The 27,496-nt window shown below is 38.5% G+C and overlaps 3 protein-coding genes across 4 annotated transcripts; 1 reads left to right on the forward strand and 2 right to left on the reverse strand.

Moving 5' to 3' along the window:
* Positions 1–491: 491 nt before the first annotated feature.
* On the reverse strand, positions 492–1,954 carry mboat4 (membrane bound O-acyltransferase domain containing 4; the record flags this gene model as incomplete). Its single annotated transcript, XM_079814253.1, has 3 exons — positions 492–1,419; positions 1,494–1,718; positions 1,833–1,954. The coding sequence occupies 3 exons, from the start codon at positions 1,952–1,954 to the stop codon at positions 492–494; spliced, it is 1,275 nt and encodes a 424-aa protein (XP_079670379.1).
* Positions 1,955–5,718: 3,764 nt separating this feature from the next.
* gldc (glycine dehydrogenase (decarboxylating)) lies at positions 5,719–20,193 on the forward strand. Its single transcript, XM_079814044.1, has 25 exons — positions 5,719–6,196; positions 6,382–6,460; positions 8,288–8,423; positions 8,766–8,930; positions 9,038–9,115; positions 10,365–10,512; positions 11,166–11,362; positions 11,452–11,548; positions 11,873–11,978; positions 12,095–12,234; positions 12,316–12,396; positions 12,491–12,588; positions 12,710–12,794; positions 12,895–12,936; positions 13,158–13,300; positions 13,596–13,671; positions 15,192–15,317; positions 15,762–15,911; positions 16,864–16,976; positions 17,066–17,207; positions 18,725–18,836; positions 18,922–19,017; positions 19,098–19,270; positions 19,494–19,574; positions 19,663–20,193. The coding sequence occupies exons 1-25, from the start codon at positions 5,921–5,923 to the stop codon at positions 19,798–19,800; spliced, it is 3,078 nt and encodes a 1,025-aa protein (XP_079670170.1). The 5' UTR covers positions 5,719–5,920; the 3' UTR covers positions 19,801–20,193.
* On the reverse strand, positions 19,345–26,415 carry coq2 (coenzyme Q2 4-hydroxybenzoate polyprenyltransferase). 2 transcript variants are annotated; one of them, XM_079814048.1, is made up of 8 exons: positions 26,345–26,415; positions 25,573–26,004; positions 25,284–25,450; positions 23,873–23,994; positions 21,553–21,638; positions 21,313–21,446; positions 21,048–21,236; positions 19,345–20,416 (listed from the first exon to the last, which is right to left on the reverse strand). In XM_079814048.1, exons 2-8 carry the CDS (start codon positions 25,886–25,888, stop codon positions 20,255–20,257), a joined length of 1,176 nt encoding a protein of 391 aa, XP_079670174.1. In that variant the 5' UTR covers positions 25,889–26,004; positions 26,345–26,415; the 3' UTR covers positions 19,345–20,254. The 2 variants fall into 2 exon arrangements, with proteins under 2 accessions (XP_079670174.1, XP_079670175.1); XM_079814049.1 differs by having other exon boundaries at positions 19,348–20,416; positions 26,194–26,402.
* Between the last annotated feature and the right edge of the window lie 1,081 nt (positions 26,416–27,496).

Here is a 27,496-nt window from a genome sequence, read left to right on the forward strand (position 1 = left end):
CACACCTCCCTATTGCTGATAGCATTTAGCATTAGTTCATTTAACATGCTTTATTACCTAGTAGATGTTAAAGGGATATTCACCCAAATATGAAAAGTTACTCACCGTCATGTCGTTTCAAACCTATCGTTTTCGTCATGACAGATAATAACACAACCAAAACTTTCACCCATAAAAAGGCTCATAAATAGATTGTAAAAGTAGCCCAATCTATATGAATTGAGCGGTTAAATTAAAGTATTTTAGCTAAAGGAGCATTACTTTGTATGCATGAACAGATTTAATTTAGGCTTGATTCACATATAAACAAAAATCAACATACAGCCCAACAAATATGGTAAACGAAAGCTCAAACATACTTTCCTGATGTGCAAGTAGCCTACCAATATTTTGTTTGTTTGGCTGGTCAAGCAAGCTTGGTTAAGCTTCTGTGTGTACTAAATTGGATGAGATATTTGATGACATTTATAATTTACACTGGTATGAATTTCTCACAGGATTAAAATCATCAGAATACTCAGTAGTGGAAACACAATGATATATGAAGACCAGAGCAGTTTCACTGATGCTAAACTCTGAAGTTCCACACAGACAACAACACATGAAATGGTCAGTTGAGTAAAGGCCCAGTTTAGACACGCATACAGCCATTTCCTCCACAGGGAAGTAAGCTTTGGATGCAAGAAGTGATGTAGTTTGTAGTCCCCCTGCACAGTGAAGGCCCAGATGAGAAAGCCCAGAATCTGCCCTGGATGAAGGCCATGCCACCACGCTGAGAACCCAAAGGTCATGAACAGTGGAGATCTGATGGACCTTTTGAAAACCATTCTTCGAAGCCACGCCGCAGTGGTTCTGTTCCACTGGCGTGCAAACACTGAAGGACGACTCGACGCTTCAGTCACCCATGGATTTCCATCAGAAAGCACATCCCATGATGTTTTTCCACTGTGACCATAGAGACCTATTCCTGCAGCACTGTTAACACACTCACTGATCTTCCAGTGTGCATAATAGTTCATCTTAAGTAGCAGTGACAGGATCCAGATCCATAATACATCTTGACAAACATAAGTGCTGTTTACTCCGAATGTGACTGATTTTAAGAGTTCCTTGAGAGGATATTTAATCCACACCAAAACTACAACTTGCAATATATTTGAAGTAAGATTCCCTAAATGTGAAGCAAAGGGTGGAGTTACACTCATTTGCCTAACAGACTCCACAAATGTTTTGAAACTGCAAAGTGGTCCTCCAAGAAGAGCAGGGAAATAAAGTGAGTAGCTTAGAAATGGAATAAGGACAGATTGACCCTGACTGCTGTTTTGAAAGGGACTAGAGAGTCTTCCTTCCTGCAGATCAAGTGATAGAGAAGACACCCTCTGGGTCATCAACATGAGTGCAGATACGGCCAGTAAAAGCCTGTAATAAAAATAAAAGCTTAAAATTGGATAAAATTGGATGTTGTCATACAGTGTATACTTTTGGAGAAATACCTAGAGTCTGGGGTTTCTTGAAGGCAGTATAACTGGTATTGGATGTACAAATGCCAGCAGGTTTGCCAACACATCTGCAGTCCCAGCGTCCACTGATGAATATGCATTGGATGTAGACAGTGGATAAGGAGCAGGAGAAGGACGGCACTGAAGAACAGCAATAAGCTATATGGACCCATTGTTACGATGGCCAGGATGAATCCTCCCAATGTCAGATAGATATACCTTACAGCAGGAGATGAATTTCAGCTATTTCATTTCACAAGTGACCTAAACATTCTGAGACAATGGATTTATGAAAAAAACATGAGTAACAGCATGCATGTTGTCATACTGTACCTGTTGATTATTGAGAGATGTCCTTGTCTGGCTAAACAACAAAACAGAAATGCAAATGGTATGTTCACAAACTGGTAAAATAGCTGTGGGTTTCCATCACACAATCTCCAAATGAGATCCATCCCCTGGCCAGATAGTTGTAACTGCTCTAGTGATTAAAAAGAGTGCAAGAGTAAAAGAGATGTGATGAGTACAGTATGGCCGACTTCTCTTTTATTTGATCTTCAGAGTAAAATGTCTTTCTGGATTCCAGACGTGCATAGATAGACAGACATTCAGTACGTAACATTGTGCACTTATTTCCTAAATGGAATCTGACAGCGTGCCAACCAAGTAATGAGTAAACAATTCTCTCAAACAAGACTAGAAAATGCTTTTTACACACACTGCACAAATGGATGGATGGATGGACGGACGGACTGAAAAGAAGTCTACTAATGGAAATTGTCATGTACATTTTCACATGTACACTAGCTTCACATGTTATATTAGTTATATTAAATTAGTTATTTTCTCTCTCTTACCAAATAGGCTTAACTTTACAAATACTAATGCGTTCATTTCAAATAAGTTTTTGGAATATTCAGGGTCTTCATTCTTCGACATTTGGTTTTAAAAGCACAGACCCAGAATTAAAAAAAAAAAAATTATATCAAAGATGCTGATATTATAATCCCAACTGAAACCTGGTGTCGAAATGATGCTTATACCTTATCAGGCTAGTGCCCTCAGTTAAATCGTGGACGAAACTCAGGAGGAATTTTGGTGTGGTACAGGGAGAATTTTTGTTATTAGAGTTGGAAAATTTAGATCTAACAAAGATCCAATGGGCAATGAATATGGCCACAACCCCCTGAGTCTCACAAAAAAAAAACTCCCACCAAGAAACAACCTTAACCAAACTATGAATAAAAATGGTACAGAGTTAGTGCACCCCTGCCGGTTAAACGGCAGGATCAGAGGGGACTCGTGTTGTTCAGCTCTTGGAGCTAGTGTAGTTGACTATACCATCACTGTCATGAACCCATCCTCCTTCAGTACCTTTACTGTCAAACAGCAAACTCCGCTTTCTGACCATAACCAAACTAACATTTATATCAAAGCACATCACACACCAGAACAAAACAGGCTGGAAACCTGCATCAGGTCCAGCAGATTTACAGATGGGCTCCAGACAGTACAGACAAATTTATTCAAGCCCTCAATTGAACTGAAAAATCTGATAAATACATTGATTACTACACAATTTGAGACAGCTAAACATGGTGTTGATTTGGCTCCGAATGAAATCAATTCAAAAAGTAGCATATAAAAGTGAATTGAAAAAGAAAGGCAAAAAATATACTAAACGACACCAAAAGATGAAAATTGGTTCAACTCAGACTGCAAAACATTAAGAAAATTATCAAATCTGAAACATAAAGAACAAAACAACACAGACATAAGAACCGAATACTGTTAAAATATAAAACAATACAAAGACAAAATTACAGATAAAAAGCAACACCATCTGACCAAAAGTTTACAGGAAATAGAACACTCAATCATCCAAAATCACTTCTGAAATATGTGGAATAATCTGGGCACAACAAAACCAAAAGACCTTCCAATACAAGATGGAGAAATTTTGCAAAGCATTTTGAAAAATTATATAAAGAAATCCCGCCAAAACAACTCTTATAATCAGATCAAACAAAATCGACAAACTTATGAAGACACAATTAAAAATCAAAATCCACTTGATTTCCTAAATACATACACTGTAAAAAAAAAATCTGTTCTCCAATTGAAAATTTTCTAGTGAGCGATCACATCTAAAATTTTCAGTTGGCCAAATTGAATTTCTTGAATTTTAATTGAATTAAATCGCATCAATTCATAGAAATTCAATTTGGCCAACTGAAAAATTTAGATGTGATCGCTCACTAGAAAATTTTCAATTGGAGACCTGATTTTTTTTTTTACAGTGTATGAATTAACAAACAAATCTTGTGAAATTGCTGCGGACGGCTGTGCCCAAATTATTCAACATTGTACATTGAACACCGATCAGGCATAACATTATGTCCCAATACTTCCTAACACTGCCTCCGCCGGCTTGCCTTCTTCCCACAGTGCATCCTGGTGCCATGTGTCCCCCAGGTAAGCAACGCACACACACCCGGCCATCCACGTGATGTAAAAGAAAGCACGATTCATCAGACCAGACCACTTTCTTCCATTGTTCTGATGCTCACAGGCTCACAGGCGGTGGACAGGGGTCAGCATGGGCACCCTGACTGGTCTTTGGCAATGCAGCCCCATATGCAACAAACTGCATGCACTGCGTATTCTGACACCTTTCTATCAGAACCATAAACTTTGAGCTACAGTAGCTCGTCTCCCACACAGGCCAGCCTTCACTCACCATCTGCATCAATGAGCCTTGGCCGTCCATGACCCTGTAGCCGGTTCACCACTGTTCCTTCATTGGACCACTTTTGATAGATACTGACCACTGCAGACCGGGAACACCCCACAAGAGCTGCAGTTTTGGAGATGCCCTGACCCAGTCGTCTAGCCATCATAATTGGGCACTCGTCAAACTCGCTCAAATCCTTACGCTTTCCCATTTTTCCTGCTTCTAAAACATCAACTTTGAGGAAAAATGTTCACTCTCTGCCTAATATATCCCACCCACTAACATGTGCCGTGATAAAGAGATAATCAGTGGTATGCACTTCACCTGTCATAATGTTATGCCTGATCGGTGTAGTTCAGGCTGTTTTCCTGACAAGGGTTTATTACGCCAATTCATAAGAGTGGAAATAAATTGGACCCTAATAATTTCAGAGGCATGTGAGCAGTAATGTGGGGAAGTTATTTAGCATTATTTTAAATTGTAAACTTCCTTAACGAACACAATGTCCTGAGCCTGAGTCAGATTGGCTTCCTTCCAAATCACAGAACTACTGACCACATTTACACACCCTAATCAATAAACAGGATCAGTGATTTCAATAAAGCATTTGATTTTGGCACAACGGATTATATTACAAACTTTTACAAAGTGGTGTAGGGGGTAAAGTTTATGACATTATAAAACCAATGTATTCGAACAACAAATGTGCAATACGAATGGGCAAGAAACATACAGAATTCTTCACCCAGAAGAGAGGAGTGTGACATGGCTGTAGCTTGAGTCCAACGCTGTTCAACATTTACATTAATGAATTAGCAGTGCAGTTGGAACAGTCCACAGGCCTTGGATTCACTCTAGAAGACAAAAACGTCAAGCTCTTCTTGCTCTATGCAGGTGACCTGGTGCTGCTCTCAACCACTGTACAGGGACTACAGCAGCACCTGGACCTGCTGGAGAACTGGGGCCAGAACTGGGCCCTGGCAGTAAACCTCACAATGACCAACATTATGGTCTTTCAGAAACAGCCCAGATGTCTAGGCAGCACCACCCTAGAACACACGATGCAGTACACTTACCTCAGCCTGCCTGGTCATCCCTGTATTGGGGAGTTTCAGTATGTCAGTGATAGCCTACCTGGTGCACTGCTCACCGAAACATCAAAATAAACCAAATGATCAAACAATGTACTGTTTATTTAAGTTTGTTTTGTTATAATATTTTAATAATATTTTTTTATTTATTATTTTATGTTCATATATTCAATATTGTATTATTTACATTCAATGTAAACCAGATAGATAGATGTGTTGAGAATGTGTGAATGAGGAACCTTAAGCGTTACCCGCTTCTATTTCAGATTGCTCCACAGTTTTCTCAGCGTTTTATTGGGCAACTAAAACGCAACTACAAAACATGTAAAGACATAGAAAAGATAACGAGCAGATACCAACTGTATGAGTAATGAAGCTCTATAAACTCCCCACTGCACATTCGAAGTTACGGCGGAACCTGAACGAGCGGGGCTTGTCCCTGCGTCAGAGAGAGTTCCCTTATCGATTGGCTGCTCCGAGGAGGCGTATAAAATAGACACTTTTAAGGAATTTCACAGACATTTAGTGGGTTACACGGCGTGGAGGCTAGCTGAAAGATTATCGCGAACAATTTTCGGCAATCTCAAGCGAAGAACATGCAGAGCTGCGCTAAATCCTGGCGTGTTGTCATCAGCAGGTCGATGAACGCTCGCGTGCCGTATAGGAATACCAGCAGCAAAGGGAATGTTTTTATGAAACTTCAAGGTTTAACCGCAGATGTGTCTGCAAATGTGCGCTGTATGGGCACCTCACAAGTTTTGTGGTCCAGAAAGATTGAAAGAATTCTGCCGAGGCACGATGATTTCTCTGAAAGACACATTGGACCGGGTGACAAAGAGAAAAGAGAGATGCTCAATACTCTTGGACTTGAGGTAATACTTATTTATTTGAATTAAACGGCATATTTTTAACTAATAAGCTTGATTGCTAGCCTATTTAAACGCTTTATGTCAGAATCTCAAACTTTCTAACGCAACCATCGTTTTGTGTTGATATAAATGATAAACAATAACAATAATAATTAATAATATAGTTTACATTTTAATTTTGATTTCAGTCAGTCGCTCAGCTAATAGAAAACACAATTCCCGCATCCATCCGCCTGGGAAGAAGTTTGAAAATGGACGATCCTGTGTGTAAGTTGCTCTTACTCCTCTCAGCAGCCGCAGACAGAGGAAACACGTGTCGTTTGTTGTTGTGAATTCATCATATATTTGCATTGCACTGTCTTGTGAGGCAACCCGCGAGGTTACATTTTCATTTAAGAGGTATTTAAAAACTATGTGTGTCGGCAGATTTTAGGGCAGCGGAATCATCCATCAAACCTTGTTATCAAATGTATATTTTTATATCGAAAAATTTCGAATTAGGGGTTTCTTATGGACAAAACTCTAACAAAGGAGTCTATCTCAGCGAGGAATGTAGGTTACACGCTCTTTGTGTGCCAATAGACCTTACTGGAGGGTTTTTCACCGTTAAGTCTTCCTTTGAACATATTTGGAGTTGTTTTTGCGGAGCCCGGCGAGCAGCACCAATCTCCTGACGCCCTCAGCCGATGCCAATAGGATGACAATTAGAGTGTAAAGTTCAGCGTCACACGGCCAGTTTGATCTGGTTAGCAGTAGCATTACATCACGCGTGCACCGCTCAACATATAACTTTGCGTAATAATTGACAATTTATCGGGAATAATGACGAATAGCAGACATAACTTTGAGTAGCATGTCAATCATAACGTCCGACAATTATTTCAAATACACTTGCTACAAAAAGCGACGATTTACACATGCAAACAATACCGGAGTGTGAACAGCACGTTTTATTTTACAACACGATTAAAATGTAAAACCACAATTTCTCTTTATATTAACACATCTATGCAAAGTCTCAATTTTAAGAGCTTATGCCAACATAACCACTCACAAGATTCCCTCCACAAATCATTATGAATGACAAAATGAGGGTTTTAAAAGGTATATTGTCTTGAAATACTTAATTTATTATAGTTACTACAAGGTTTGACTTGGCAGGAGTCAGTTTTCTCGTGTGTGTGTGTGTCTCTAATGAAGCAAGCCATGCTGAAGCTGATGGGGGAGCTATACTGGATTCTGCTGGTTCAGCTGCACAGAGCTTGATCTGCAAATTCACTGCTCAACAAGAATGGGCTGCTTTGGCTCTCTAAACTTTCCCATTTGTAGTTTTTATTTGAAAATATTTACATATCGTTTTAAAGCAATTTAAAAGCTATATAAAACATCAAACAGCTGCCTGCTTCATTATCGCACACATTTTCTCTGTAAAACAAGATGAACACCCTGCATACATTTTAGTGTGAGGGGGTCAGTAATGTGTATTTCTCTCTAGCTGTTTTTACTACAGCATTATCTTTGCCCCGCTCAGTTGCTGTGTTGCTAAGCTGCAACACAATGCCTCGGGAATTTGTGAGTCTCTGTGTGAAGCGGCTCCAGTGCCCTCGAACTACAACCATTTAACTAGTTACCTAGCCATCAGGAAATGTCCCATATGTGCTATTTATTTAACTTTTCGCTACTAAACTATACATTGCAAAAGCTCTTAGTGCACTTATTAAAGGGCATATTGCAGGTTAGAGACCCCAGCGAGGTCATGTGATCTTGTATTATTCATCAGTAGGTCATACCATGTTGCAATTGATGTGATATTTTTTTTTTAGGGCGTTTAAATACCAGGTATATTTGCCAATTTCAATTTGATGCAACACAATCCTTTTTGGAAGGAGCTTAAATCTGAAAGATGTGATCATCTTTTTTTTTTTTTTTACTGTCAAATCAAAAATCAATTCTTTCATTACTACATTGCAAAACTGCTACACCCCCAAAGTATGCGAGCACTGTTTAATGAATCTAGGGAGTTTTACACAGTTTGTTTTAATCAGTAACCTCCGATATCCAAATCGTTCTTATCTTTGTACTTCATCACCACAGGTGAGAATGAAATTCTTGACTCACTCCAAAAGATTGCATCGAGGAACAAGTTGTGGAGGTCCTATATTGGAATGGGCTATTATAACTGCTCCGTTCCACAGGTCATACAAAGAAACCTTCTTGAAAATTCGGGATGGTATGTATTACCTTTTTGTTTTTTGTTTTTTTACCCTGTGGTCGAACAAAAGCCAAAAACGAAACTATTTTGACACACATCAACCCTTTGTTTCAGTAATGGGAATTAAAATGTACAGCCACGAGCTAGAACACCATGTTCATAAATGTACAGCCACGAGCTAGAACACCATGTTCATTATTAGTCTCTCACGGTCAGTTCAGTTCTAGTCAAAAAGCAATTGCATTTTGATGATTTTTATTACATATAGGAACAGCTTGCCCAGCATCAGATAAATCTTGTGACTCAAGCTGAAGGTCTTTGGTTAGAGCTTTGAGTTGTGTGTGTGTGTGTTCTCTGTAGGGTCACTCAGTACACACCGTACCAGCCTGAGGTCTCTCAGGGGCGTCTGGAGAGCTTGCTCAATTATCAGACAATGGTCTGTGACATCACTGGAATGGCAGTAGCCAATGCATCATTGCTGGATGAAGGTACTGCCGCTGCAGAGGCCATGCAGCTCTGCAACAGGTTAGTGCACAAACTGCTGTAAACAACACCTGAACCAGCACATTCTGGTCTTTAGCGTGCCCCAGGGTGAGGAGTGATGATTAACACTCACCTTTTCCTTTTCAAAGGCAAAACAAAAGAAGAACGTTCTACATTGACCCACGCTGCCATCCACAGACAATTGCAGTTGTGCAAACCAGAGCCAAGTAAGGACGTACACCAATTTATAGAATAAAACATTCTCTGTCTCTCTATATCTGTCTGTCTATCCCTCTGTTGTTGTCCATCTATCTGTTCTATCCATCTGTCTCTCTGACTGTACTTATTTCTCTATTATGTCTCAATTCAATTCAAAATTGCTCTATTGGCATGGCTGCACACATAACAATTTTGCCAAAGCTTTGAATATATGTACATGAAATTCTACTACTAATAATAATAATTAAAAAGTACAAAATAATTGAAAATATTATAACATAACTTAAACTCTGAAAATTCTGTTATCATTTACTCCCCCCTAAAGTTGTTCCAAACCTGTATGATTTTTCTTCTGCTGAACACCAAATATATTATCTAGAATGTTGGTAACCAGTAACCAACTGTCCGGTTACCAACATTCTTTAAAATATCTTTTGTGTTCAACCTAAGAAAAAGGTTAGGAACAACTTGAGGGTGAGTAAATGATACATTTTCATTTGGGTAAACTATCCCTTTAAAGCTACACCGTGTAACTTTTTTAGTTTATTCTTAGCTAAAAACACTTAGTTCTTTCAAAAATATGTGCTCATTAATGTATATTTACTTCTTTCAAGTAATAAAGTATTCTCGTAAGTTTATAATATGCCATTGAAAATACATACGGGTGAGGGGTTCGAATGCCGGTCGCCATGTTGCCCCTCCATCTTGAAAGTACATTAGCCAAAGAGGGACATACCCGTAAATTCAAGCTTCGCCTTTCGCGTTTTAACTCTCGATGGCACAGTGTCGAATGTGGACGAGGTCGAACTGGAAGTCATGTTAATCTTGGACTAAATCGGCCACCGTAGGAGTTAAAACGAAATCGGAATTGAGAGGAACAGAAACTAATATTCACTGGATGGTCCTATACCTTTTCACTGCTAGATGGGGGAAAATATCACACAGTGTAGCTTTAAATAAACAGTGTAACAAATTAGAACGTGTGTGAACATTTGATAGCACAGTGTATATAATGTATTAATATATGTATACACGCACATACTGAGGGTCACTGGTGGATACACTGAGGTCAGACACAATACATGCATACATTACTGTCATTACACGCATTCACTTGCTGTCTAAGTTTGTGGCACATCCACACAGCTGTAAAATTCTTTATTCATTTGATGAATTTATGTAGTGCTCTCTCTGTCTGACTGTCTATCAATCTCGCCATCTTATCTATCTCGACTAAATAATTGTTTTATCCTTTAGTTACATTGGTGTGAAGACTGTTCTCAAGCTTCCTCATGAGATGGACTTCAGTGGGAAGGATGTTAGCGGTGTGCTCTTCCAGTATCCAGACACTGAGGGCAGGGTGGAAGATTTCACTGCACTTGTTGACCAGGCTCACAAGGGTGGTGTATGTACATCTCACCTATGTTTGTCATTTTATAAAATTCACATTTATATTTTTCACATTACTCACCGTTCCAAATCCAAACCTGTATGACTACTTTCTCCTTTGGAAAACAAAAGGGGAAAAAACACTTTCACGTTGTGGAACACTTTGTTCTTTCCATACTACTAAATAATTTAGATCTGTCAGTTACTGATGTCAGACCAGGGGCCGGTTGCATAAACCGTTAAGACTAGTCTTACAAGTTAGACATACATTTTTTTTCTTTAAGACTGTTCATAATTTTTTTTTTTAATCAGTTACATAAAAACATAGACTGGCCTAATTTGATACGAAAAAAGTAAGACTGAACGCCACTTGCCTAACTGCTAGTGGCTCATATTAGATCTTAAGACACTGTCTTAACATAATGGCTTAGTTTATGCAACTGGCCCCAGGTGTGACCCATCTTCATGGCAAGTTTTAATGTTGAAGTGAGATAAAAAAAAATCTGTGTTCCATGTAGAAAAAGGAAGTCATTCATGTTTGGAATGACATGAGGGTGCACTATCTTCTGTTCCCACCACATAATCTATTTTGAGTTTTTGTATACATACGCATTATAGTTTACTATTCATACATGATCAAATTATGATTCTATTGTTTTTTTTCCAAAGGCACTGGCTTGCTGTGCCACAGACTTGCTGGCACTCTGCGTGTTGCGTCCTCCGAGTGAGTTTGGAGTTGACATTGCCTTAGGCAACTCTCAGCGCTTTGGAGTTCCTCTCTGCTATGGCGGTCCTCATGCTGCATTCTTTGCAGTCAAAGAAAATCTGGTCAGGATGATGCCTGGAAGGATGGTTGGAGTGACCAGGTGAGTCTGTCCTTTTTATAGTCCTAAGACCTCAGTGTAGTTTGCCTCATCAGTGTTGTGTATAAACTGTCAAATGTTTCCTGTTACAGAGATGCAGCTGGTAAAGAGGTTTATCGTCTGGCTCTCCAGACCAGAGAGCAGCACATCCGCAGAGACAAAGCCACTAGCAACATCTGCACTGCCCAGGTAGAGCTTAACTAATCTGAAAATACAATGTGTGTATGACCGATTTGAGTTTTGGACCATTGGCGTGAGGACATTTTGGCCGGTCCTTACTTTGAGACCCCTTTAAAGGTCTGTTCGAGGGTCAACACTTGGTTTTAGGGATAAGGTTATAATTGGGTTAGGGTAAGGTTATGACTTAGGCACCTAGTTGTGATTGGCAGGGTTCGGGTAAGGCGATAGAGGTGGCACTGTGTCAATGAATGTCCTCACAAAGATGGCTGTATTAGAATGTGTGTATAATTTGTGATGTGTGTCTGTACTCAATTTTAATGTCTTTAAACTCAGGCTCTTCTTGCGAACATGGCTGCCATGTATGCATTGTATCATGGTCCTCAAGGATTGAGGCACATTGCGGAGAGAACCCACAATGCAACATTGATTCTCGCTGAGGGCAAGTTGTTTGACTTCGGTTTACTCTTTTTTTATTTTTTTTTACTCTTTTTTTTTTTTTTTTTTTTTTTTTTTAATAGGGATTTTTGTGATGCTGATTGTTTCTTGTTCTAATAGGACTGAAAAGAGCTGGGCACAAACTCCAACACGAGAACTTCTTTGACACGCTGAAGATCAACTGTGGTGTGGCCGGCAAGGACATCTTAGAAAAAGCTACGCAGCGGGAAATCAACCTACGGTTGTACGAGGATGGACTGGTAAGACCTGGAAAAATGTTAAAACACAAATAGACAATTTTTTTTAAATTAATTTATTTAATGTTTTTCATGTGGCTTTAGCTTGGAGTTTCTCTGGATGAAACTGTCACTGAGAGAGACTTGGACGATCTGCTCTGGATCTTCGGGTGTGAATCATCAGCTGTAAGTTCCTGTCTGATTCAGAAAGATTTGAAATATTCCTAAAAATCTGTTTGTCTTCGTACTCTTATGAGCTATCTTTTTTTACCTTCATCAGGAGCTTATTGCTGAGAAAATGAGTGAGAGAACTAAAGGATTGCTGGCAAGCCCTTTTAAGAGAACCAGCAAGTTTCTCACCCATCCAGTGTTTAACAGGTTTGCCAGTTTCAATGCTAGCTATTGTTTTTAACAAATTTGTTTGTGGTGAACTTGCTACAACTGTGTGGATGTGCTTTTTTTTCTGTATAATAATTACTTCTATTGCTTTCAATTTCAGTTATCACTCAGAGACCAATATTGTGCGTTACATGAAGCGCCTGGAAAATAAGGATATTTCTCTCGTACATAGTATGATTCCATTGGTAAGTAAAAAATGAGAGCATCACCGAGGTTTACTTTGGGATTTATCCCATGTGATGATGCATAACATCACCGTAACACAAATTCCGCTTTTGAAACCAGGGTTCATGCACAATGAAGCTGAACAGTTCCTCAGAGCTCATGGTGAGTCCGTCTTGCTCTGCTCTTTTAGAATAGCCCTCCTTTTTACTCATTCTTTTCTCACTTTAACCAATCAGGGCTGCGTTTCTCACAAGCTTTGTGAGCAAAGTTGATCATAGAGACCATTTGTGACACTGGTTCTACAATCTACTTGGGCTTACGATGCTTTTGAGAAACACAGCCCTGGATCTTTGCATTGTTTCACTGTAACCTTTTCACAACAGCCAATCACCTGGAGAGAATTTGCAAACATCCACCCCTTCGTGCCTTTGGATCAGGCTGAAGGTTATCAGCAGCTCTTCAGACAGCTAGAGAGAGACCTTTGTGAGATTACAGGATATGATAAGATCTCCTTTCAACCAAACAGGCAAGTGTCTTGCCTGAAATTGCTGCTACAATATCAAGCAGATGATTCATTCTAATTGCAAACAACAGTGGTCTTGTATAGTTGACAATTCAAGTGTCAACGTGACGCTCTGTTTTATTCCGGTTTCTTGCGCTGATAAGTTTGGGGGTGTGTACGCATCTATGTTCTGCTTGGTTGACACTTTAACAGGATCATTAGTATACTGTACTCTTGGGCAACTTTTGAAGCAATCTTTGAACTCTGTTGTGCTGAGGTAGAATGGTTACATGATGCTATTGATTTCTTTGTCCCGTAGCGGCGCACAGGGGGAATATGCGGGCTTGGCTGCAATCAAAGCCTATCTGAATTCCAAAGGAGAATCTCATAGAACAGTGAGTATCATCCTGCAGTGAAACACCCCTCTCATTTAAACTTAAGCCTCATGTTTGACCTCAGGGCCTTTTTTAAAAACATTCTTGACATCAGGTTGACCCTTCATGACTTGCATCAGAGCACGTATGCAAACGCGTTGGGTTTCCATGTTTTATGGGGACTTTCCATAGACATAATGATTTTAACAAACTGTATTCCATCCCCTGACCCTAAACCCAACCCTCACAGAAAACTTTGTGCATTTTTACATTTTCAAATACATCTAGTATGATTTATAAGCTGTTTTCCTAATGGAGGCCAAAAATGTCCCCATAAGCCAAAGATTTCTGGTATTACATAGGCTACTGTCCAACGTAGAGAGAGGGCCTAAAAAAACACACCACACCCAACACACACATGTTTATTTGGGTACATAAATTGGGACATTGCATGATTATAAATAATGATTAACCTAACATTAACAGGAAAAATTCCTGCATTTGTATAGGCGTTCTACACTGCTTTTACAAATAATGATATCCACTAAGGGTTTTAGATGTGTTTGTGTTTTTTATATACATATATACATATACACAGTCATGTTTAATTTTATTATTTAAAAAAAATATGAAAGTGCTCCAATATGTTACCTATCAGTGATTTCACTCCTGACAAAATATTTTTGTCAGCAACTGTAGTGCGCATGTTGCACAAGTTGGTGAAAGCAAATGATTCATGAGTGATACAAAAGTGGTCTTTTTTGGACGTCAAATTCTCTCCACAGAGTAAACTGGAAAATGGTCAGAGGCGTTTTGAACCTGAGGGAAAAATTGCTGAAGTGGCAAAGGCTTGTGGCAAGTTGGGACTGGAAAGAAGATCAGCGATAAGAACGTTTAGTCAAGTCATTGTAGTGTTTTGTAACCTGGCCTTTGTTTTTTTTATCATCTCCCTAATAAGCAGATCTTAGATAGCGGATGCAGCTCTTAAACCAGCCAAGGTTCAAACTGCCGTGGTTGAGTAAATAGCCATAGAAAACAACCACCCCATAACAGGATTCTACTGCAGTGCAAGATTCCATATTTGGTGATTTTTAAGACTTGCAGTCCTTGGACAATGAGTTTGTCTATGGTGACCTGCTGAAACTTACATAATGCTAAGTGTTTGGGTCACTGTGTCCTTAGTTCAGAAAGTCTGCCATACAGTCTGTTATGACATTTGATGATATTTAATGGTTTAGTGGAAGATGCTTGACGTAAAATTAAATACTCCCATTTTAGAATTCAGTTATTTTACTCACTCGCATGTCAATCCAAATGTGGATTGGAACATAAAAAGATGCATAACGAACATAGAGCGTAGAACATATACGGTAAGCTCAAATGAGTCTTATCACGTCATCTTTCTTAGTATTACATATACCATTTCAGTAAAATACATTTGCATCTTAAACAACCAGTAAGTTTCTTTGGTTAAACAAGCAAAAAAAAAATCTTTTTTGTCCATTAATCTCTCATATTAAGTCTGTTATGGATTTGTTCAGGTCTGTCTGATTCCCAAATCAGCACATGGAACAAATCCTGCCAGCGCACAGATGGCGGGCATGAAGGTTCAGGTGGTGGAAGTGGATAAAGATGGCAACATCGATGTGTCTCACCTTAAAGCCATGGTATGTACAATGATTTAAAGTGTTTCGTGTTGCATCACTTGTCAACAGGAAGCCTTTATCTTCTGTTAGAGAGAACTATTTACACTGATGTGATAATGTTATCAGACACATTTATCAGTGTAAAAGTGTGCAATTTCTGCCCCACTAGCAGCACCAGACAAAATTGAGAAAATTACAAGATTCAAATCAGTTTCTTGAACGCACTTGTCGACCGTTGGTTAAGTAAAGAAATAGTGCCAACTTTAAACTCGCTCATTGTTGCTGTGTCATGATTCTCAAATAGAACAATGTTTTGAAAGCTCAATGTTCATACTTTTTGGAGGGAATCGATGAATGGCTTGGTTGTGGGGGGAGTTTACTCGTAACTCTTTGGGAAAGAGTTTTAACATCTAAAAAATGACACTTTGCCTTAAAAGACGTACTTTTATCACACGTTTTTGTCAGGTGGACAAACATAAGGCCAACTTGGCCGCCATAATGATCACCTACCCCTCCACTAATGGTGTGTTTGAGGAGAACGTCCGTGAAGTGTGCGAGCTCATTCATCAGAACGGTGGACAGGTGTACCTGGATGGTGCCAACATGAATGCACAGGTAAGATTAAGAAAGAACTAATGCTTTACAGTTCTGTAGTAATTACAGCTGCACAATTAATCTGTAGAAGATTGGGATCTTGATTCAAACACCCACACGAGCTTACTCCTAAATGACAACGCTTTGGCTGTGTCTGTTAAACCTTTGACAAAATCACACCGGAACATTCAAATCTGCGTTGGTGCTGCCACTGAGTCAGAGAGCGCAGTTGTATAGGTATGAAATGGTCTTTTCAACCACACAGTATTGTTATTTCTGTTACAAATATTCTAATTATCACAGAAGTACTAGGATAAAAGTTTATAGTTCACATATAAACACTGATGTCTACGGTAGTGATCAAAATGGAGAAAATCCCCTTTTGAAAATAACTTGATGCTTCAAATACCGGTTGGATCGATTATATCGTTACACCAGTAGGTGGCGACAAGTGACTGTTAAAAATTGTAATTGAACCATTCATTCATTCAAGAGATTAGTTCAAAAATGCTGATTCATCCAGTAATGAAACAAGTGAAGTCTTTATGAATGAGTCACTGAATCATTTAGTCAAACTGGGTTTTTTTTTCAAATTTAACATTTTAAATAGACAGTAGCAATTAAAATTGTCAGAACCTCTAGTAAAAGTTTTTTTTGTTGTTGTTCAGAATCGTGATTCTCAATTTATCTAGAATCGTGCAGCTCTAGTAGTAATCGTTAACATTAGTTATACAATAGTTAACATGAACTAAAAATGAACAATGCTTTTACAGCATTTATTAATCTTGGTTAACAGTTGTATGTGCAATATGAGTAAACTGTGCACCATGATTCTGTATTATTATTATTATTATTATTAATAAGCGCTGTGAAAGTTTTAGAAGCTTGTTACAGTAAGAGCTGTTTTCAGTGTTCAAGTTTTACATTTAAATGCTCTTTTTCTTATGAATCATCAATTATCTCTTTGATTCAGGTTGGATTATGTCGACCAGGAGACTACGGCTCAGATGTTTCTCACTTGAATCTCCACAAAACCTTCTGCATTCCTCATGGTGGTGGCGGCCCTGGGATGGGACCGATCGGAGTGTAAGTGTTTTGAAGTGAACAGGCCTTCCCTATGGCATCTGTACCAGAAACGTTGACTCCAGTTATAACCTAATTGGTTTTGCCTACAGGAAACAGCATCTTGCCCCCTTCCTGCCCAATCATCCAGTGGTGAACATCCAGTTCACTAATGCAGGAAGTTCTCTGGGCACCATCAGCGCCGCTCCCTGGGGCTCCAGCGCTATCCTGCCCATTTCATGGGCGTACATTAAGGTCAACATTCCCCGTGCATTTCTTATCTTACCTTTTGAATAATAGGAATGTACTGTTATTAACAATGACCAATTTAGATAAACACTTAGATTTACTAAACAGGGTGAATTAGCATGTGAGCGCAATTCCAAAAAAGCGCAGATGGGAGTGGACAGTTCTGCGCACAAATTAAAGAACGAAGACGCAGCCGGATAATTTCCATAATGATGAACCCAATATACGAGGAGCGTCTGGCTTAAGAGACATGTGTTTTATTGGTGGTAAATGGCGCAAATACCAGTAAATTGACTAACGTAAACCTTAGTAAATCACCTTGCATGGTTCATTTAAAGGGTTAGTTCACCCAAAAATGAAAATTCTGTCATTAATTACTTACCCACATGTCGTTCGACACCCGTAAGACCTCCGTTCATCTTCGGAACACAAATGAAGATATTTTAGTAGAAATATGATGGCTCCGAAAGGCCTCCCATTGGCACAATGCACTTTACACTCTCAAGACCCATAAAAGGTACTAAAGATGTCGTTGCAAAGTCCATCTCACTACAGTGGTTCTACAATAACTTTATGAAGCGACGAGAATACTTTTTGTGCACAAAAAACCCCTAAATAACGACTTCTATAGTGATGACCAATTTCCAAACACTGCATCATGAAGCTTTGAAGCGTTATGAATCAGTGATGAGTATGAATTCAGTGGTTTGGATCGTCAAAGTCACGTGATTTCAGCAGTTTGGCGGTTTGACACGCGATCCGAATCATGATTCAACACACAATAAAGTTATTGTAGAACCACTGTAGTGAGATGGACTTTGTAACAACGTCTTTAGTACCTTTTATGGGTCTTAAGAGTGTAAAGTGCATTGTGCCAATGGAGGCCTTTCTGAGCCATCGGATTTCAACTAAAATATCTTAATTTGTGTTCCGAAGATGAACGGAGGTCTTACGGGTGTCGAACGACATGAGGGTAAGTAATTAATGACAGAATTTTCATTTTTGGGTGAACTAACCCTTTAAATACTCTCTCCTCACGTAAATTTTGCATCTGAAACGGAAACTCCTACAAATGCATATGCAATAAGGTCAGCTGCAAAAATACCTGTCCATGCCTTTTCAGTGCGAATTTGTCTTTACTAAATCCTCACAGTAGTTTTTTTTTAACGGCAAAAGAGGATTTGTGCTGGCGCAAGCTTTTAGTAACTCTGGCCCTTATGTTGAAGTATGTCCGATTATTAAATTTCTATACTATTTTCCTAAATGTATTAAAAAATAAAACCCTAAAAAAGTTAATTTAAATCCTACACATGAATTTGGGCATTGTGACGTTAAATGGTACAACATGAAAAATTTATATTTATTTTGATATTTGCTAAAGATTATTATTAGTGATTTTAAATGAGTTTTAGATGGCAAATGAGCTGCACAATATAGCACTGTAATATTGGCTGATAAAGTACCCATATATCATGCATCCCTAATTTATTAATCTAATATTTGATTTATTTTTCATTCAACAGATGATGGGCTCAAAGGGTCTTGGGCACGCTACAGAGGTGGCTATCCTTAATGCCAATTACATGGCTAAAAGACTGGAAAACCAATACAAAATTCTTTTCAGAGGCACTAAAGGTTGGTGTTATTGAATGAAATCTTGTATTTTCTGATCTTTAAAAATAAACTGGAGTTCCTCACAAACATTTCTGATCATTTTCAGGATTCGTTGCTCATGAATTTATCTTGGATGTGCGGCCTTTTAAGAAGTCTGCAAACATTGAGGCAGTTGACGTAGCAAAAAGACTGCAAGATTATGGTAAATAGAAAAACAGACAATTTAAAGCAGGATGTTTCATGGATGACAATTCACTGATTCTCCACAACCTTTAATGACAGGTTTTCATGCACCGACCATGTCATGGCCTGTGGCTGGAACTCTAATGATCGAACCCACGGAGTCTGAGGATAAGGCAGAGCTCGATCGCTTCTGTGACTCTCTGCTGGCCATCAGACAGGAAATCGCAGACATCGAAGAGGGCCGGATGGACTCGAGGGTTAATCCTCTCAAGGTGAGCGTTAACTTAACGGAACATTCCGTGTCAGCAGGGTCTGTGGAGCTTTGCAGTAATGCTCTTGGAAGTTTGTGGAGAGTAGAAATATTTTAATTCCTCATGCCAACTCAAATTAGACGCATTTATGTACAGAGGAATTAATAAAGCGTTTTATTAAAAACATGAGCTTTTTAAACCCTGGATATAACTTTTTAATTTGTCTTTCATTTGTCATCCAAAGATGGCTCCTCACTCATTGGCCACAATTACCTCGACCACATGGGACAGACCTTATTCCAGAGAGGATGCTGCATTCCCCATGGTGCGTACCTTAAATCAATGTAAAATACAGACAAAATGTGTTCCTATTAATTCAGTTTTAAAATGTAACTTTAACCCTGTTATTTCAGCCTTTTGTGAGACCTGAGACCAAATTCTGGCCCACAATCTCAAGGATCGACGACATCTATGGAGACCAACATCTCGTCTGCACCTGTCCACCCATGGACGCCTACGAGTCTCCATATGAAGAAAGAGCTTCCTCGTGACCTCATTACTCAATGACGTGCTTCTTCATCCAAATGAACCATTCCCATCAAATATGATCATACATTGTTCCTTATGATTTACAGTCTCTTCGGTACGTTCAGTGCCTCAGATTTCCTTTTGCATACAATGCACAAATAGCTGGTCTCCTCTGTTACTCTACTAAAACAATCCAAATCTGATTAAGATACTGTAATCGACCTGTATAGGGGTTCATTTTTGTTGTTGTTGTTTTTATATTTTTATTCACTGTATAAAAATATTTGGGTGTTTTTGGTCTGTATCTAGGCATAACTTACTGGCACTGTTCTCAATGTTAACAATAATTTTATAGATGTAAGTTTTCTAATTATTTAAGAAATAGAGCCTGTTTGTTGCAATTTAATAAATATTTTAAAAGGAACACACATGCCTCGTATATATTTGGTATTACAAGTCGCACAACCAGCAGACACTCTAATTTGAAATGGAGTTGAGCTGTGTTTCATACTGATCATCGTTTCTCTTTTTCCATAAACCTCCAGTCACTATTCCTAAGAGTAAAAGCAGTCCGAGGTTTCGGTTTGAAGCAAATTTTTTCCAGCAGTCCTCGGGTCTGTTGATGTCCACAGCGTAGATCTGAGGAACACATGCGCACAAACCCTGTTAATTGTCAATTTAAAACTTCTTTTAATTGATTCTCATCAAATATTGATATGCAAGTAATTTGATAAATTAATCTAGCATATCATGCAATTAGATTTTTAATCCCAAATGTTTGTTTTGCATTAATGCTCCACTACAGTGAACTGGAGCTTTTAAGAAAAAAAAGAAAAACCCCAAAACTTTTTAAATGGCTCATGATTATGGTATGCAATATATATACATTTTAAATATTATATACATTTTTAGGGCTTGCACAACTATTCATTTTACTAGTCGAACAAGTAGCAGGGAAAATTTATTTTAGAGAGAATGCAAGACCGAAACTATTTTAACTCTAGCATTTTCAATAATTTAATCAAATCTTTTCCTATTATTCCAAGCATGTGCATTGCTTACTGCTGGCAATCATGTGACTGACTGACCATGAGCAAGGATCACAGAACCCGCTCCTCCACCATGAACAAATTGCCATCCGAATTAATTTTCTCGCTGAGGTCCCATGCAAATGAATTTTTACACTACCTCCACATGACCATCCAAAGGCTTAATTTTTTTTGTAACCCCAGACAGGCCACTGTTATCAAGTACAGTTCGTCTTGCTCACCTGATGTGCGAGATGAATAGCCACTGCAGACACTGCACAATAGTAGGGCAAAGTCTGGTCCGCATTAACTCCTGCTAGAACCAGCCCTGACAACATCGCCCCTGTAAAGCCACTCAGCCACAGTTTGGTGTTCTCCAGGAACCTCAGAGCTGTAGACTTCACGCCCACTTTTAAATCATCATCTTTGTCCTACTCACGAGAAGGAGATGATTCAGAAAAATGTACACTACACACATTTATGTTAGGGTGTGATAACTAATCGTACCTGATGGGCATAGATTGTGTCATAAATCAATGTCCACATGACACCAGACACATAGAGAGGTAAACACACAGACCAGTCACATGATCCCTTCACAGCAGACCAACCGAGAAGAGCACCCCAGTTAAAAGTGAGACCTACAGGGGGACAAATCATGTACAGAATTTTTTTTTTCACTTTTACATTTTTATCAATAATATGGAAGGGAGGGGTTTGAGAAAGATTACATTAATGGTAACAAACCTAAGACAAACTGGGGCCAGTATGTGATTCTCTTCATGAGAGGGTATGTGACCACCAGCGACAAAGAAGCAGCTCCGAGAGCTATGCTAGAGAGAGAGAGAGATGGGAAGTTAAAGTCACCTTGAAACAAAAACAAAAATTGTAATAATCTTTTCTTCCTATTGTGACGTATATCTGAAATAAACTGCTTCACCAACAAGAAAAAATTGTAGGGACCTGCAATTCCTGTCCATTGGGAATTGATTAAATCGTTGTTGTTTGCAACAGTTGTGTTCCAAAAGTAAAAAAAACTCCATTCATTTTTCTCCACAGGGAAATTGATTTTTAACAATCATATTTAAACCTTTGAAGACAGACCTACTGTGAGCAACAAGGTTGTTAATTGATGGCATTTGCTTATTTCAACGTGTTTTTCTTAAATAATCATCATTTGTGGTGAAAAACTACATTACCCATGATGCTGTACAGAAAATTCCACGAATCAGTGTTGAAACAAAAAAGCATGCCAAAGGAGCTCTTTAGCACCACCTACTCCCATGAAGCACTGCAGATTAAACGACAATTGTGTTGGCCTCTCAAAATATTTAAATATTTGTATCTCTAGATTTATGCATATTTTGCAATAAACTTAAAATATATTGATTATATATAGTATTATATATATACACACACACCGATCAGGCTTAACATTATGATAGCTACAGTGAATAACACTGATTATCTTTTCATCACGGCACCTGTTAGTGGGTGGGATATATTAGGCAGCAAGTGAACATTTTGTCCTCAAAGTTGATGTTTTAGAAACGGGAAAAATGGGCAAGCATAAGGATTTGAGCGAGTTTGACATGGCTAGATGACTGGGTCAGAGCACCTCCAAAACTGCAGCTCTTGTGGGGTGTTCCCGGTCTGCAGTGGTCAGTATCTATCAAAAGTGGTCCAGGAACAGTGGTGAACCGGCGACAGGGTCATGGGCAGCCAGGGCTCATTGATGCAAGTGGGGAGCGAAGGCTGGCCCGTGTGGTCAGATCAATCAGATGAGCTACTGTAGCTCAAATTGTTCAAGAAGTTAATGCTGGTTCTGATAGAAAGGTGTCAGAATACACAGTGCATCGCAGTTTGTTGCGTATGAGGCAGCATAGCCGCAGACCAGACAGGGTGCCCATGCTGACCCTTGTCCACCGCCAAAAGCGCCAACAGTGGGCACGTTAGCATCAGAACTGGACCATGGAGCAATGGAAAAAGGTGGCCTGGTCGAATCACGTTTTCTTTTACATCACGTGGATGGCCGGGTGCGTGTGCATCGCTTACCTGGGGAACACATGACACCAGGATGCACTGTGGGAAGAAGGCAAGCCGGCGGATGCTTTGGGCAATGTTCTGCTGGGAAACCTTCCATGTGCATGTTACTTTGACACGTACCACCTACTTAAGCATTGTTGTAGACCATGTACACTTAAAAGATCTGCAGCTAACATCTTGGTGACAGATACCACAGCACATCTTCAGGGGTCTAGTGGAGTCTATGTCTCGATGGGTCAGGGCTGTTTGGCAGCAAAAGGGGGTCCAACACAATATTAGGAATCATAATGTTATGCCTGATCGGTGTATGTTTATATAGAAAAAAATCAACATTTTAATTGTGTAGCTTTATATTTCTCTATAGTTTTTAACTTGATTATGCTGTTCACAATTCTTCATGGAATTGTAGTTCTTTCTACAGTCTTGTACCTTTGTATTTTTCCCGATTTTTAAATACTTTTTTGCTTCAAATCAAAGTTTGTAATGTTATGACTCACCTCGTAGCTGATTGACTTGGTTCATGGCTTATAACGCTTTAACAAAGACTTTTTAAAATCCCTATGGGAGAAATTCATGGAAAGAAATAACTTCCATAACCAATGATGCTGAAAAAGGGGGCGGGCACTGTTGCACTATTGCTACAATCTAATTTGAGTGACAGGTTGCTAGAGGGGTTATTTTCTCGCCCTTGAGCCAGTAATGCTGCCTTCTTGTGCTCTAGGAATTATCGTAAAAATTGCACATGAACACAACTTCAGAAGTGGGAATGATCACATTTCAGATAGCACATGAAGGCAGCATAAACACGTCATCAGAGAAGAGATGTAATTGCGAGGGGGAACGGAAGTGAATAATTTTGATTAAATATTATGAGGCACTTTTTTTAAGTGCACAGATAAATCACTTATAATAAATACTGCAATATTCTATAAAAATAAGAACGGTCAGTTTTGATGTCATGGTGACTAAAAAAGAAATACATAAAAATATTGTTTAAAAAAAACTGTAAAATGTTAAGTACCTGTAGTAATTGAGGCAGAGCAGGACCCCCAATGCTAAACTCAGCTGGCCTCCAAGGAAAACCAGAGCCCGAAACTGGGTGATCTCCCCTGATGCAATGGGCCGAGAGGCTGTCCTTGACACCTACCAGAAACATGACATACCCCAACATCAGATTCCAACGGCTGCCAAGATCAAATTCAGATTTTATGTTTTGAGAAATGCCTGAGAAAAAGTGTTTTATACGTCCATGCAATGGAAGTCAATTATCACCAAAACTGGTAAGGTAACCAACATTTTTTTAAATATCTTATCTTATGTACCACAGAAAAAATGTCATAAAGGTTTGGAATGACATGAGGGTAAGTGATAAGAGAATGTTTTTTTGGTGAACTATCCCTTTAAGTCTGACACTGCAACGGTTTATGGAGAATGGAGAATGCCAATTACAATTGCTCTGGCACAGGTAAGATTAGGAGATAAGTTAGTCTTGAACAGCAGATGACAATGCTGAAATTAATGGAAGCTTGTTTCCGGCACCGAATAACAAATAAAAAAGTTAATTGCGACTTTTTATGCACATTTTTGAGTTTACATGTACATGTACATTGTGAGACATAAAATCGCAACTGTGAGTTTTAAAGTCCGAATTCTGACAAATAAAGTCCGAATTGCAAGATCTGTGCCCGGTTTCACATACAAGGCTTAAGGTAGTCCCAGACTAAAATGCATGTTTGAGCTGTTTTATCTCAAAGCGACTTCTTTTTTAGTTCTAACTGAACTAAATCTTAATCCTGGCTTAATCTAAACCCTGTGTGTGAAACCAGACTAGAAATTTACATAATTCAGATTTTTTTTCCCCCTCAGGATTGCAAGATATAAACTTGCAATTGTGAGAAAATGTCTTAATTAAGATGACATTTTTTTTCTCATAATTGGATTTTTTAACTAATTGTGATCTCACTTTATTTCTCAGAATTGCTACTGTTCATCTCTCAATTCTGAAAATAAACGTCAGAATTGCTCAATGTAAAGTAGTCAGAATTGTGAGATAAAATTTCGCAATTACCTTTAGTTATTTATTTAATTCTGTGCTGGAAACAATCTTCCATATAAATTTACTCCACTAGTGGAATGGTAATCCACAACAACAAAAACAAAAGATGACTTTTTGGGACTGAGGGAGGAACATTATGAGGGGAAGCTTCCACTCCCACTTTGAGCAACATCTCTTCTCTGATTACGTGTTTTTCGGTTAGAGGGCAGGACAAACTGTCACTCATATGAGATCAGAACAAAACAGCAAACCACAATGATCCAACAATCCAATCAATTCCCGGTGGACAAAAAGCTACATTTATTCTAGTTTGAGAAGTTGTTTCACTCTGATATATTTCACAATAGGGAATCGCAACGACTTCATGTACTCATACCTTCCTGTCAAAGTCTTTATCCCACATGTCATTGATAGTGCATCCAGCTCCTCTCATAAGCAAAGCTCCGACACCGAACAGCGCAAGCATGCGCAGATCAGGAAGGCATCCTGGGTCTGCCGCCAGCCCAATACTCCACGTACAAGGCAGATACAGCAGCCACGTTCCTACAAGAACATATAATTCATATTTTAACGAAACACAGAAGAGCTTGTAATGTTTGAGCATCCTGGATAATGACACATTGTGTCTTCTATAGGCAGCTGGGAGGCGTTTGACATGAACTCACCTATGGGTTTGTCCAATCTCATTAATCTGAGGTATGGCTGAACGGACGCTGGGGCTGCATTGACAATCCCAGCAGGTGTGAAGCTGAAAAACCTTCTGCCATAGTTGTGACCTGCCAGTGAAGGAGACCATATTGTCTGTTCGTGATCATCACTTTTATTAAAGCAGGATCCAGGCTGACGGAAGGCTGTGATGATGTTTTCATGCTGTCTTCTGAGACTTGAAAAACGGGCAGAACAGATCTGTGGTAGATTCCTCTTCACTGCATGTGGCTTAAGCAGTGTCAGTAGTCTGGTGCACATCATTTCAGCTGTCATGACCGACTTTTAGTAAGAGATGTCACGACTGCAAAGTAGCGGGGTGCTTCATTGTCTACTTGCATTCATGTGTAAATGAGGGACCTCTTCAGGAACAATAAACCTGACAATCCAAACTGCAGAGAACACAATACACAGTATTCAGTACAGATTACTGACGAGTCATGAAAATGCCAAGTTAGGTGAAAATAAGGCTTTATCTTGTGAAATTGTGTGCCAGAATTCTGTAACTGTAATCAAACTGAATATAATTTTAAGTTTATGGATACTGCGTTTCTTCTGTTACAATGCACACTTATGCACACTTTGCCATTGAAATGCCCCCTGATTGATCAACCAAAGGTGTTACAAACATGCGTCATGTACGGTGGAAAAATTATAGATCAGTAATGTCAATGATGTTTCCCGTTAAAACGTTTTTAAATCAATAATTTCTATTCGACATATTGAACTTACAGCGCTGTGTGACAGCTGAGCGATTTTGAAGTCCTTACATTGTGTGCGCCGGTGTCTCGCTCCTCCTGAAACGTTTGTTTTCTATATGGTTCCGCCTGTTTGATGGTTTAATTTTTAATTCTTGTCTACTCGTTGTCTTTTATGTTATCCAGTATTTGTAAACACCACTTTAAGATGACATTTAAAGAAATATCAGTCAATAGATGCATATAAAACATTTGGAAGCATCAAAAAATATGCTTTACAAAAAGTTACTTCAAACAATGCAATACGTTTAATTCAAATGAAATAGTCATGTACTTAGTATATGAATCTGTTCATTATGGCTGTCTTTGATAAGCACTATAACAAGCTATATAAATACATTAAATTGTTACTATAGCATGGTCATAAATTAACCAGGCAAACATGCCACTGAAAATGACAAAAATGACCCATATATTTATGTAGAGACAAAAATGCTTGCGTGCATGGTGAATTCCTCGATTTTAACTAATTTAACATTGTCAATATATATATATATATATATATATATATATATATATATATATATATATATATATATATATATATATATATATATATATATATATATATATATATATATATATATATATATATATATATATATATATATATATATGTATATATATATATATATATATATATATATATATATATATTAACCTAAATAGTGAAAGGGTTAGAAAATTACTCAATTCTATAGATTGTGTATAAAATGCACGCTACTCAGAGGCTGAAGACCCCTATTTAATACCAATTAAAATAATTTATTTTATTTATAAATAATATATTCACCGGCCAATTTTTCAAGATCTAAACTTTATAAGTTAGCTCCATCTTGTGGTCTTTGGAAACCATTACAAGTGGCTTATTATTAAAACAGTGATGTTGAAAATTAAAATGAACAAATAAATTAAAACATTTGGTTGAGAGGAATGATTAACTTATTGATTTGTATTTTTTATGGATAATGCATGCCCTATGATTATCTGTTCTGACAGATCAGATGATGATGAGTACATTGATTATTACAGTAATGCATTACAGTACAGTTCCAAATTATACCGTCATAATTTAGACCACATGAACATTTATTTTGTGGAAAACTCTCATTTGTAAATATTTGCA

Source organism: Gobio gobio (assembly GCF_949357685.1).
Source record: "Gobio gobio genome assembly, chromosome: 4".
Taxonomy (NCBI): Eukaryota; Metazoa; Chordata; class Actinopteri; order Cypriniformes; family Gobionidae; genus Gobio; species Gobio gobio.